Source organism: Leptonotus elevatus, chromosome 1 (assembly GCF_054856555.1).
Source record: "Leptonotus elevatus isolate MCC_2025b chromosome 1, RoL_Lele_1.0, whole genome shotgun sequence".
NCBI lineage: Eukaryota > Metazoa > Chordata > Actinopteri > Syngnathiformes > Syngnathidae > Leptonotus > Leptonotus elevatus.
The window spans coordinates 4,252,549-4,264,667 of NC_141239.1; the positions used below are offsets into that span (position 1 = coordinate 4,252,549).

General features: G+C 47.8%; 1 protein-coding gene across 1 annotated transcript; it reads right to left on the bottom strand.

Annotated features, from left to right (window-relative positions):
- Positions 1-1,515: 1,515 nt before the first annotated feature.
- Positions 1,516-10,122, bottom strand: vcpip1 (valosin containing protein (p97)/p47 complex interacting protein 1). The gene is made up of 3 exons (XM_086098034.1): positions 7,270-10,122; positions 6,213-6,299; positions 1,516-4,008 (listed from the first exon to the last, which is right to left on the bottom strand). The coding sequence occupies exons 1-3, from the start codon at positions 9,848-9,850 to the stop codon at positions 3,329-3,331; spliced, it is 3,348 nt and encodes a 1,115-aa protein (XP_085954160.1). The 5' UTR covers positions 9,851-10,122; the 3' UTR covers positions 1,516-3,328.
- Positions 10,123-12,119: the final 1,997 nt, after the last annotated feature.

A 12,119-nucleotide genomic window follows, 5' to 3' on the forward strand; every position in this document is an offset into this window, starting at 1 on the left:
AGCGCGCAGGTGCGAAGTAACCAAGTTCTGGTTGTACTTGAAGGGAATTCTTGTGGAATAAGTTTCTTTCTGGCAACTTCAACTCCTTACTTTTGAAACAGAAATAATTTCTACCCCTGACATTTAAATATGTGCTTGTGATTTTTAAAAGTGCCTAAATAAGGTGAGCAATGACATTTATTTCACCACTGCCAAAATAAAACAAAACTTCCATTTAATTTAATGTTTTTTTTAATGCCGTTTTTAATGTAACTTAAAACTAAGAGTGTGAAACATTGAGTCATAGATTTGTGTTGTGTAATTATCTGCCACTAGATGGCATTGGTGTTTCATGTTGGATGTTGGTGGTCGAAACAGTACATTTTTCCTTTCAAATTCAGAGCAATTGGTGCGTGGAACATGAAGCATGAATATTATTGCTAAATTGTGTGATAGTAAGGTTGTATTTAAAATAAATAGTAAACGTTTTTACATCAATTGTATTTTCATCTTTAATGCCCCCGGACATATTTAATTAGTTTTAATGCAATTTAAGGCCTTAACTTTAGCAAAATCCATTGAATGACTTAATGTTTTTTAATGACCTGCGAAAATCGTGAAGAAAAATCATTAAAACATTTTGAGATGGTTTAGAGAACATTTAGGTAACCTGAACAAACCCTGACGTGAAATCAACATTTGCTAGCGTAGCAAGTGTGGGATACAGGCTGACAGTCATTCCTTCTGAAATAGGGAACATGCTTTATTGGGGAGGGGGGGATGCATACTCACATAAAGTGTAATTGCACATCCACTACAGTAGGTGGCAGTGCCACTCTCACCGCTTGTACAGGGAGTAATATGTCTTAAGTGTAGGTTTGTTTTTTGTTTTGTTTTTTTGCAACAAGCATACGCACACACACAGCACAGGGCAGGAGATAAAAGTGCAGTAAACAAACCCTCAGCCATGGCAAAAGGCTGACAGCAAAAAGGTGAAGCGAGACCAAGTTGATCTATATATATTTTTTTTTAATGTTGATAAGAATACAATGGTGTACTTATAACTATTTTATAGACAAATGATACGATTTATAGTCGAGGTGGAGTTGGGGGCACAAAATATTTTCTTCTGTCTAGCCCTAAATGAAAATAATCGAGAGCTAAATGAGTCATTTCTAAATCCCGTATCCCACTGAGGGATGAACGTTTGCGACGCTAATGTTGATGTCACGTCAGGGTTTGTTCAAGATTGCAGCGTTTCCTAAACAGTCTTGTTTTGTTCACCACGTTCAAAATTTCCTTGCAAAAAGAAAGACCATTAGAGAACATTTAGGAAACGCTGCGACCTTGAAGGAACCCCGATATGAAATCAACATTTGTTAGCGTTGCAAATGTTCACCCCTCAGTGGGATGCGGAATTTGGTTTCAGTCCTTGTACTTTTAACTTTTTTTTTTTTTTTGCACAAGCATCATCCGTACTTGTACTGCAGTATTTTTTCACGGGCCTGCAATTGGGACTAAAAGAAGCAGATTGGAAACAATTTGAATGATTTTATTGTCAATTCATCACGCGTGCAAACAACAAAAGGATGAAATTGAGTTTGTGGTTGACTCTTGGCATCAGAGAAAAGCTTCAAATTCAAACGGGATTCCTTTCAAACACTCAACGGAATCTTGATCGTTTTCTCTTCAATGTATTGTGGTCATCCTTTATTGTGGCAAAGTTGGAAAACAAACAAGCAAAAAACTAAGTCCAAGGTTCACGCGATGGAACCTTCCTTCCTTTTTCACTTTGGAGCAACATTTGCATAAGAGCCTCGTGAAATATTTACAAATGATGCAATTAAGACCGGTGCCGGCAAAAAGAAAGACAGACGACGACAAGCCACTCAGCTGGTCACGAGCAGTCGCCAAACTCGCCGGTGCATCCGCTTTGCTGACCACGACATTTTGCCCGCTTCCTTTTTGGTGACGATCAACGAGTTGGTTTCCGTGAAAAAGTCACTGGAGGGCGCCAAAGTGCAGCGTGCCGCCTGAGCGACTTTTCTTCTTCTCTTTGTTTGAAACGCGGCCACAGCGCAAAACAGGAAGTGTTGGAAAGGAACGAAACGGATGTGAAATAAAACGGATCCTGGCAGACGACATTCATTCACGTGTTTTATCGCGTTTTATGTTAAGGTCACGTAACTCGCTTGAATCTTGTCCATTCAACTTGCACGTCAAATGTGATGATTTTATGGCAACTTGCCGCACAAGGCGAGGTTTTGCAAGTTACAATGGAAAATTTTTTCTGAGCACTTTCAAGATTCTTAAGACGCGGCTGCGACTCCCAAAGTTGCACTTGCGAGATGTGCAAGTGGCGTGTGCGGCGACTTCTAAAATCAACGACCCAAGGTTCGTGTGTGCAAAATAATAAGTCACGCTCATGATATGCAAGGCACGAATCTTGCCTGTACGAGTTATACATTTTGTACTATCATTTGGTTACACAAAATACTAAAACGTCATCTCCCTTGTTTGTATAGCGATTGTTAATAGTGATGTCATCGAATAAGAAGTGTCATGGCAGTGAAAGCAAAGTGTTTGCTTGTTGGCCTGGCGAGGTCATGCCAGTTAAGCTCTGCCTCCTAACACTTACTTGTCAAGCATATCGCTGTTCAAAAAAAAAAAAAAAAAAAAAAAAAAAAGTCGTTGCAGTCGCGTGCTCCACTCCGCTGCGCCATCATTGGCTGCAGCAAAAAACAAGAAAGACAATTGGCGATAAAAACGTTTTTTTCCCCCCACCTGCAGTTAGCAGAATGCAGGAACGCTCACCCTGCTCTCCATCTGGTCCTCGCCCTCCAAGCTTACCAGGAGCGGTACCAGCGCTTCCTGCTGGTGTGCGCGACCCGTGAAAAGTGCGACTTACAAAGCTGCGAGTAAAACGAGTAAAGGAAAACTTGGGCGAAAGTGCGCACGCGTTTTGTTTCTCACGAGCGCAACGTCGTACATCGCAGGTGTGACTTTTGAAGTTACGCACACGAGATAGACGAGTGGCACGTGAATCTTGCGGGTGCAACTTCATATGTCACGCGCGTCTTTTTACCTATCTTGGCCGCCTAGTAAATCCCAATCGCATGATGCACAAGTCGCGCTCGTAAGTCCAATGTCACGTAGCACAATTTGGAAATCTTGCATATCTCGCAAGCGCAACTCAAACCCGTGCCGTTCGTATTTGTGCGCAAGCGATACATGGAGCGTGCGCACGACTTACGTATGTTGGGAAGCCATCTTAGTCGGCGCGCTTGGGAACGTGGCGAGCAAAGCGGCGTTTTCCACCCGCAGTCGGCAGCGCGGCGAGGGCCCGAGATCAGGAGTGGTCCATGGGCTCGGCCCGCTCGCCGTCCTGGCTCTCCATCTCGTCCTCGTCCTCCGCCTTCCCGCCGGCGGCCTCCTGCCCGTCGATCGTCCGTGCGCCGGACGCGGGCTGTCGGCGCAGTTGCCGCTCCACTGAGGCCTGGATGGAGGAGACCATTTCCTGCAATTTGCGGCGCTGCTGCTCCATGAGGACGGGGTCCAGGCCGCGGCCGTCCTTCACCGTCACGAAGCCCGGCGCCACGCGCACCGCCTCGGGGACGCGGGTCGGGTCGGGGGGCCCGCCGCGGGACACGCCGGCGGCGAGGTCCACGCCGCTGCTGTGCTGGCGCGTGACGGGCCGGCGCTCGGGCGGCGGCGGGGAGGCGCCGCGGCTGCCCAGCGAGTGGCCCTTTCCCTGGAAGGCCTGGACGGCGTGCAGCTGCTCCTTTTTGCGCACGGCGCCGCCGCCCAGCCGCGGGGCGCCGTGCGACGGGCTGCCCTCCCTGCTGCCTCCCCCGGAGGCGTCCGAGCGCAGCCGGGCCAGCGCCTCCTTCACGCGCTCCTCCACGTCGGCGCACACTTCGAAGTGGCCGGCGGTGTCGCCGCACAGCTCCACGCGGGCCTCCGCCGCATTGTAGACGAAGGTGCGCCCCGTCAGGTGGGGCAGTGTGCAGTGCTTCCCGTTCATCAGGCCTAAACGCACACACGGTGACACGTCATGTTAGAGCCAAATCTGGGTTACATCTTCATAATCTGCAACCCGCTGATCCCATCATTGACACAATTTGTTTGGAATCCATCCCCCGCTATTCACAGACCTGTTCCCCACCTCCTGCTTATTTGCAGTTATTCTATTCCTGACCCCCGCTAACCCACTTGTTGGATTTATGTGGTCTCTCTAGAACTATTTGGAAATAAAAAAAGATACAGTAAAAAAAAAAAAAAAAAAGAGAAAACAATTCATTTAATTATACATAAAGCTTTGTGCACATCAAAATTGTTGACAGCATAAAGTGTTCTCCATTGGCATCATAGTAAAGATCTGTTCTTAAAAATATATATATTTTGAGAGAAATGCTTGGTTTTCAGGACATTAAAATTGAATACTGAATATAGCATTCTTTTTATGAACTTATATTTTTCTGAAATATTTGCATACACTGTGATTTTTTTTTATTACTCGCGACTGCCACCTCTGGCCCAAAAGCGTAACTGCAGCATCTGTGTCAGGCTCGTTCATGGTGCGCGATTTTAAAAGTGACAGCCACAGTTGACAAACGAAGACACGACTTCAAATGAGGTCAGAAAACTGTGGAGTGTGAGTGTCCGCACACTCGACTATAAAGGGAAGATGAAAGCTGATAGATGCAATCAGAGTCAAACAGTCAGGGCTCTTCGTACTCATTTGGGCATTGGTAATATTACCTTTTGAAACGGCACAATGCACCTTTAAATATCATTTAAAGTCTCACGCTGGGGTGCCGCTGGAGACATTTTGAATTTTTTTTTGCCAGGTTTAAATGACTTGGCAGCAAGGCTGGACTGGCCATCGGGCATTCTGGGCAGATGCCGGTGGCTTTTGGGGCCAATGCCGTGCTTTCTGATGATTACGTTCCTCCATTTTACCGGAAGAGATCGTCCCACAATTTAGAGGGAGCAGTCCATTCATTCATATTTACAATATAGACAGCAAACAGTGGCAGAGCTATGTGGCAGCCTGCGGTGGTCAGGAGTCGGCCCGGGCTGGGGGGCCCCAAGTCGAAATGCCAGGGGCCGATTTTTCCTGTGCAAGTCCAGCCCCGCTTTGGCAGATTTTCATTACTTGTTGTACAATTTCTCATCAATAGTGGACGAACCCCATACTAATTTGAAAGACAATATCTCCCGGCTGGCCTTGGGATCGGCCCAGAGGAGCTCGATGAAGTGGCGGGGGTGAGGGAAGTCTGCTGCCCCCCCGGATAAGCGGTAGCAAATGGTTGTATAGATGAATAATACACATCGTATGTCATTAGAACACAAAACTGGGGCTGTCTTTTTTTTTTTTTTAAATTGATTATCCTGTTAATTATTCCATCAAATTATCAACACTCTTCCCCATCCCACATCATTTTGATTTCTTTTTTTATCCACTAATGTTGAATGTGAGTTGAATTGAGCGGATATAACTACTCATTATTTACTATCTTCTGTGCATTAGAATGATTAAAAAGTTAATATTTTGCCCAGAATGAATAACCTCATTATTTTTCATGTACAATTAATACTTTTAAAAACACATGTTTCCAACTTACTGTCGACTGAAGATGACATCACCTGTTCAGTCGACAGCAAGTGGGAAAAAAAAAAAGTTTTTAAAGGTATTAATTGTACAAGGAAAATAATGACGTTATCAAATTCATTCTGGGCAAAATATTAACTTTTTACTGCTGAAAATGGCTCAATAAATCAAGTATCCCTTTATCACACGCAACACAATTGGTCTATGCTAAACAGTTAGCGATCGGGATTAGCATTAGCCCGCTAGAAAGCACCACTTAAGGTAAACAAACACTACCGTTTAGTTGACACATCATGATATGTACAGCACACACGTAATCGTGTCTTAAATGTCATTTACAGATTTAAAATATGTCTTTAGTTATGCTGAACTTTAAAGTTTTCTGGTGCAGTAGCAATACTCCATCCGCCACACCTTTTTAAGTGCAGTTGCGGTTTGATGCCACAAGGGCGGGTGGAAATACTACAAAGTTGTTCACCGAAAGGAAGCAAGTAAGGGATTTCATTCTTTGATGGTGGAAATTTCTCAAACAATTTTGCGGATTTCCAAATGTTAAAGGAGAACGAGAGGACATTTTTGTTGATGGCCGGTGCGTAGATCCGAAAGCGCCTTCACGTACCCATGTCCTTCTTGACGATGTTGTAGAAGACGCCGCCCTGCTGAAACAAGTGTGGCAGCTTCTTGGCGTACGACCACACGTCCTCACCTGCGACAGCATCAAAGGCAGTTCTATCTTAGCACACGCTAGCAGGAAGTGCAACGTCAGCAGGTAAGGCTGGTTGATCAGTCCATGTTTGATGAATGAAAGTTCATCAGGAAAAATAAATACATCTCTTCTGTAGTTCAGAAAATTCAAAACAAGACATTTGCAACATCTGCTTTTACTTTGGAAAACAATAATCAACATTTATGCCGATTTTCTAACAGATGTTTTGGACCAACTTGTAGTAAGGGGGGGGGGGGGGGAAATCAAAGGATTAATCGATTATTAAAATAATTGTTATTTGCAGCCTGAGTCATGAGGCTGGTGTGTTTTCGCAACGCTGTAGCGACCTTTGACACAGCTGGCAGCCAGATGGCGAGGCGTCCAGAAGCCTCAGTCAGCAAACGCGCGCGCACACAAACACAAGCAGAGCTTGTTGCCGCTGTTTAGAATGTATTCTTCTAATCAATAATCAATCAATTCGTTGGTCTTATTTTGAAAGGCACGATAAAAAATATAATTCCAAATTTAAATGCAAAATAATAATATAAATGGAAATAAAAACAACTATGAATATGATGTATGTTAATAGAATTTAATATCAATCGATAAATAAAAACACTGCTCTCATACTGAACCAGTCGGCGAATAGTTCAACCCGAGACATGCTTAGAACCGCCCCTCATTTGAATAACATTTCATCATGACACGTTTCACGTGAAATAAATCAATATAGGAGCAGAGGGTTTTTATTGACTGACTGATATTTAATTCTATTTACATATTTATTTTTGTATTTATTTCCAATTTTGCTTTTATGTTTTGGAATCTCATTTTTTATTTGTTGCTTTTATTTCCATTTAAATTTTTGGGGATAACATTGTGGAATGCTATTTTTTAGATCCGTTTTTATTTTTCGCTTTTATTATTATTTTTTGTATTTTGTCATTTTTGGTCCTCCATACATGCTTACCCATCAAGGTCGCCAGCAGACACAGCGAAGACATCTCAAGGTCGATGCTGTCCTGAAGGTCACGCTCACTCATCACGTTGGACGTGACGGCCTCCTGGCACTCGGGCGGCGGCTCAGAAGCGGGCGGGGCCTCCTCGTCGGCGCCCCTCAGGATTTCCAGGGTGACCCGGTCGCCGTGCCGCAGCGCCACCGGTTCCTTCTCGTGGCCGGCGGCCGGCGGCGGCAGCTCCCTGGGCGGGAAGCCGTAGCGGATGCACAGACGGGCGGGCGACACCCCGAAGTGCTCGGCGATGCTGTCGCGGAGGTCCGAGTAGGACGCGTGGGGCCCCAGGGTCAGGGTGGCCGTCCGGCCATCGCCAGCGCTCACGCGGATCTTCTTCTCCCCGCTGGCCGGCACCGGGGCCACTGAGGACTTGGTGGGGGTGGCCGGCGCAGAGGAAGGCGCGGGGGTCCCGGGGGAGCGCTCTTTGGGGTCCGGCTTGACGCGGCGTTGCGAGACCGAGGCCCGCTCGCTGATGCTGTGCTGGAGGTTGCGCTCGGCCCGGCTCATGGTCAACTCCTCCTTGTGGAGTGTCTTGGCTTTGGGCCCGGTCAAGATGATCTTGGCGGGCGGGTCGGGCGTCCGCGGCGTGGTCTCGGCGGCGAGCCGCCGGGCGTGGGCGCCGTCCACCGCCACGGGGTTGTACTCGTCCGGGTTCTTCTTGGCGGTGTGGCGCAGGATGGTGTCCACCACCTTCTGCACCAGAATCTCGCTGCCAAACTCGCCCGGGAAGTGCTTGGTGACCAGCTTAGTGGCCACGTCGTACACGTTGCTGTTGAGCGCCGGGTCGTCCTCGTACTGGAACCAGTGCGCCGTCTCCCGGACCGCCCGGCCGCCCCACTCCAGCGTGATGGGGAAGGCCTCCGGGAGGTTGTCGTACTCCTTGCCCTCCCAGAAGTGCTTGAAGCCGCAGCCGCACTTGCCGCCCCGCGAGCGCGTGTCCGTCCGGTCTCCGTCCAGGTAGACCACCAGGCCGTCGCCCCGGACGCGGCGCACCGAGGTGCCGCGGCACCAGTTGCACGTGTCGAGCGAGCTGAGCTTGTAGTCGGGCAGGAGGGCGTCGCTGAGCGGGTCGTAGGAGCACACCAGGTTGTTGAGAGGGAAGCTGTAGTTCTTGTCGGGCCGCAGCTGGCCGTGCGTGGACTTGGCCAGGTTGTGGAGCTTCCCGCCCGGCACCAGCCACTCGGGCGGCACGTGGAGCTCCGAGAGGGCGCCGCAGACCAGGCAGCGGTGCAGGCGGTGCTCCGCCACCGACTTCTTGGCCGCCTCTGTCACCTCCTCGGGCTGGATGCCGATGACGCCGGTGCGCCGGTAGACCCACTGGTGCATGTCGGCCACCAACGTCGGGTGGATGCCGTGCTTCTCCATGAACACTTCCTCCATGGCGCCCACCAACCGCATGACGTACTTGTCTTGCAGGCTGCGGTCGCCGCCGATCACGCAGCCGCCGTCCGCCTCCGGCTTGATGTACGTTTTGATGAGCTGCTGCGGGACCCCCCAGGCCTTGGGGAGCAGGTGGGCGGGCAGCCTGGGCAGCGCCGTGTTCTTGATGCCCACCAGCGGGATGTAGTGGTTGCGCCCGGAGCTGCTCCAAGCGATGCAGATGGGCTTGTTGAGCTCGCCGTCTTTGGCGCGACAACGCTCCTCGGCCACCAGGCCCGGCAGGAAGGTGGCCGAGTAGTCCCCGGAGCTCCTCATGCCGCTCAGAGAGTCCAGCAGGATGATGGGCCGGTGCAGGACGTTGGCCAGGCCGAAGATGTGGATGTTGCGCAGTCCCAGCGGCACGCCTTCGGGCGGGACGAAGAGCGGGTCGCATTCGTTGACGATGTCCTCCCACTCAGCGGCGTCGATGAAATCCTGGAACAGGGCCTTGTAGCGGTCCAGGTTCTCTTTGAAGTTCTGCTTCAGGTTCTCCCGCAGGGCGTGCCAGAAGAGTTCCCGGCCCACCAGCGCCCGCGACACGGCGTGGACCAAGCAGTGGCCGTCCCCGTCCACGTGGACGGGGATGAGACACTCCCGGTTGCCGTTGGCCCGCTTGATCTCGTCCAGGGTGTCGTGGAGGTAAAGCAGGCTTCCCGAGCGGTCCTTGCCGTAGCCCACAGTGGACACATGCTCCGGCTCGATGACGAAGGCCCGGTCGCCCAGCAGCGAGCAGTCGAACGTCTCGCCCTGGTTCATGTCCCTCAGCAGTTTGGCTTTACCACTCTGCTTGTCCATGCCGTAGCGGGTCAGAACCGGCGAGAGCAGCTTGCAGTGGTAGTTGGACAGCCCCATCACCTTGACCAACTCGGTGCCTTTTTTGGGGGCGCCCGCGACGCCCAGCAGGGCGTTCCTGAGCAGGTTGTGGAGCACCACATCTGGATCGGTCACCTCCTGGACGTTAAGCAGGTTCTTCTGCTCGTGCCGCTGGCCGCACTCGGTGCACTCGATGCTAACGGTGCCATGAGCCGGGAAGAACAAGCTCGCTTGACACTTGGCGTCCGGGCAGGTGGCCGACAGAATGCGCTTGTCCTTCTTCCTGGAGCCGCGCGGCAGCGACATGTCGGGACGAGGAGGCTGTCGAGTGAAGTCCGAGCTTCACAAAGATTTCTTCATGGCAGCGCGGGGCCGTCAAAAGTGCTGCTAGCCGACAAGAACAACACGGAAGCGGCCGGGTGTCTGGAGCCAGCCACTCGCCTTGCCAAACGAGCGACGTCACGCCGAGGCATTATGGGACTTGCAGTTGTGCTCGAACGCGACGTCGTCGAGACACAGACCAGCCGTCGTGAACAGACGTACTCGCGTTGTGCGCGTCGAGAAAAAAAGACAGTAAGACAAAAGAAAAAGAAACACAACAAAAAAACGATTAGTCGAGGTAGACTCTTTTACACCCACCACGTAATTCCGCCTACAGCGACCACAATGCAACGCGGCCTGGTGGAGTTTTGTTGTAACAGGAAGTGAAATCACACCAGCCGTTGCTGCTGTGTTGTGACTTGCAGATAAAAGTCACATTTATTTAACCGACAAGCTCCACAAAAGAGCACAATCGGCATATTTCGTTGTTGTTGTTTTTTTTTATTGTGGTTTCGACTAATGAGGACAAAGACGAGCTAAGAGGCTCACTTAGCTTATGGAACCTAACTTTTATTAGCTTGTGCAAGGTGTCTCGTTGTTTTTTGATTGTTTGTTTTGGTCCATTTTGCTGCTTTGCACAAGTTGACGGTCAACCATTTTTTTCTTCTCGTTAATTTTTTTTTGTTTTCACTCACTCACACAAACACACGCATACAAACATGGTCTCCCAGGCGGGGGAGCGAACCCACGCCAACCTGCATCGTAGGCAAGTGACGGTACCACCGCCTGGGGCCCTTTTTTCTTCTCGTTTTTTTTATTATTTGTTTTTTAAATAAATATTATTTTTTAAATGCTTTATTTAACAAATTGAAATCACATGGCAATCATTAAGCAAACAAACATCGTCAAAGTACACAACAATCTCACAATAACAATAAAGGAAAAATAAATAAAATAAAGTAAAATAAAAAAATATGCTAGGGGTCTTAAACTAAGAAATATTAAAAACACCAAAATGAGAACACAAATTCAAGGTCTTGATAGCCGCCTTATTTTTGGAAGTAGAGATGGACTGTAAATATACATCCATCTTTTTTCTCCTTTCAGTTAACCGCAACTCATGCCGTGACGTCATCGCACGTCGCCTCGTGTCTTTGTTACGTATCAAAATTAAAAACACAATTGTAGTGTAATTAACTTACCTAATTTTATCTGTGTGTTTATGTATGTAGAGACACTTAGTAGTATATTTGTGACAAATATTGATAATTTTAGCACAAAGGCTACCGTGTGCATGCGCAGCATTTTGCTCCACGAGATGTCGCTGTACTACTGGAACCTCAACACTTTATTACCATGGCAACCAAGAACAGCATCAATTACGTTTCCATGCAGTAAATGTACATACATACAAACATAAATGTATGTTCATACATACGTTTACAAATATTATTATTATTTTTTTTACATTGAACACTTTTTGCTGCTATTTTTTTGTTCTTCTTTCTAATGTAAAATGATAAATTTTTCATATTGCGGAACTATATTATTGTACATTAAATATCTAATTGTATTTGTTGAATGTACGCGCTATCAATTTTTGTTAAGATGTTTTCTGTCCTTAAGCCATGATTACTTTCCATGGGCCACTTGGGAAAGTCAGCGCTACAACCTATATTTGTATGCCATCATCTCTTAACCTTTGGGGGTGGCATGGCTCATGGTAGAGTGGTCGTCTCCCATCCGTGAGGTTGTAAGGTTCGATCCTCACGTCATACGAATACGTCATCATGAGCTCAAGCATGCGTGGCGCTACACTAGGAATTTGGGGTGCTTCAGCCTTGTTGGAAATCTGTCTGACTTCACCAGCCCAAAAATGTAGCCTATGTTATTGATGCAATTCTTAGTTTCATTTCTGAAGTGACTCTACATTTTTTCGTTGCGGCAATGCGGCTGCACTTTGTTTCCTATCTTATTTGACTATTTTACTAACAATTTTGCGTTGTGTTATTTTTTTTAAATAAATTATGCGTATTAAATAAATACATGTGTTGCATTTTGAATGTACTATATTGTGTGGTTAATGTCAGGCGTTAATGTCTGTCGTCTGTCACCATTGCACTTTTACAGAAGCGTGGAACTGCCAATGAAAAATAAAATAAAATAAAGTCAACGTTTTTGACTGGCAAATTCAAAACCTTTGAACGTATTTAATACGTTTAAAAGTATTCATCCTACTCCAAATGTGCAAAAC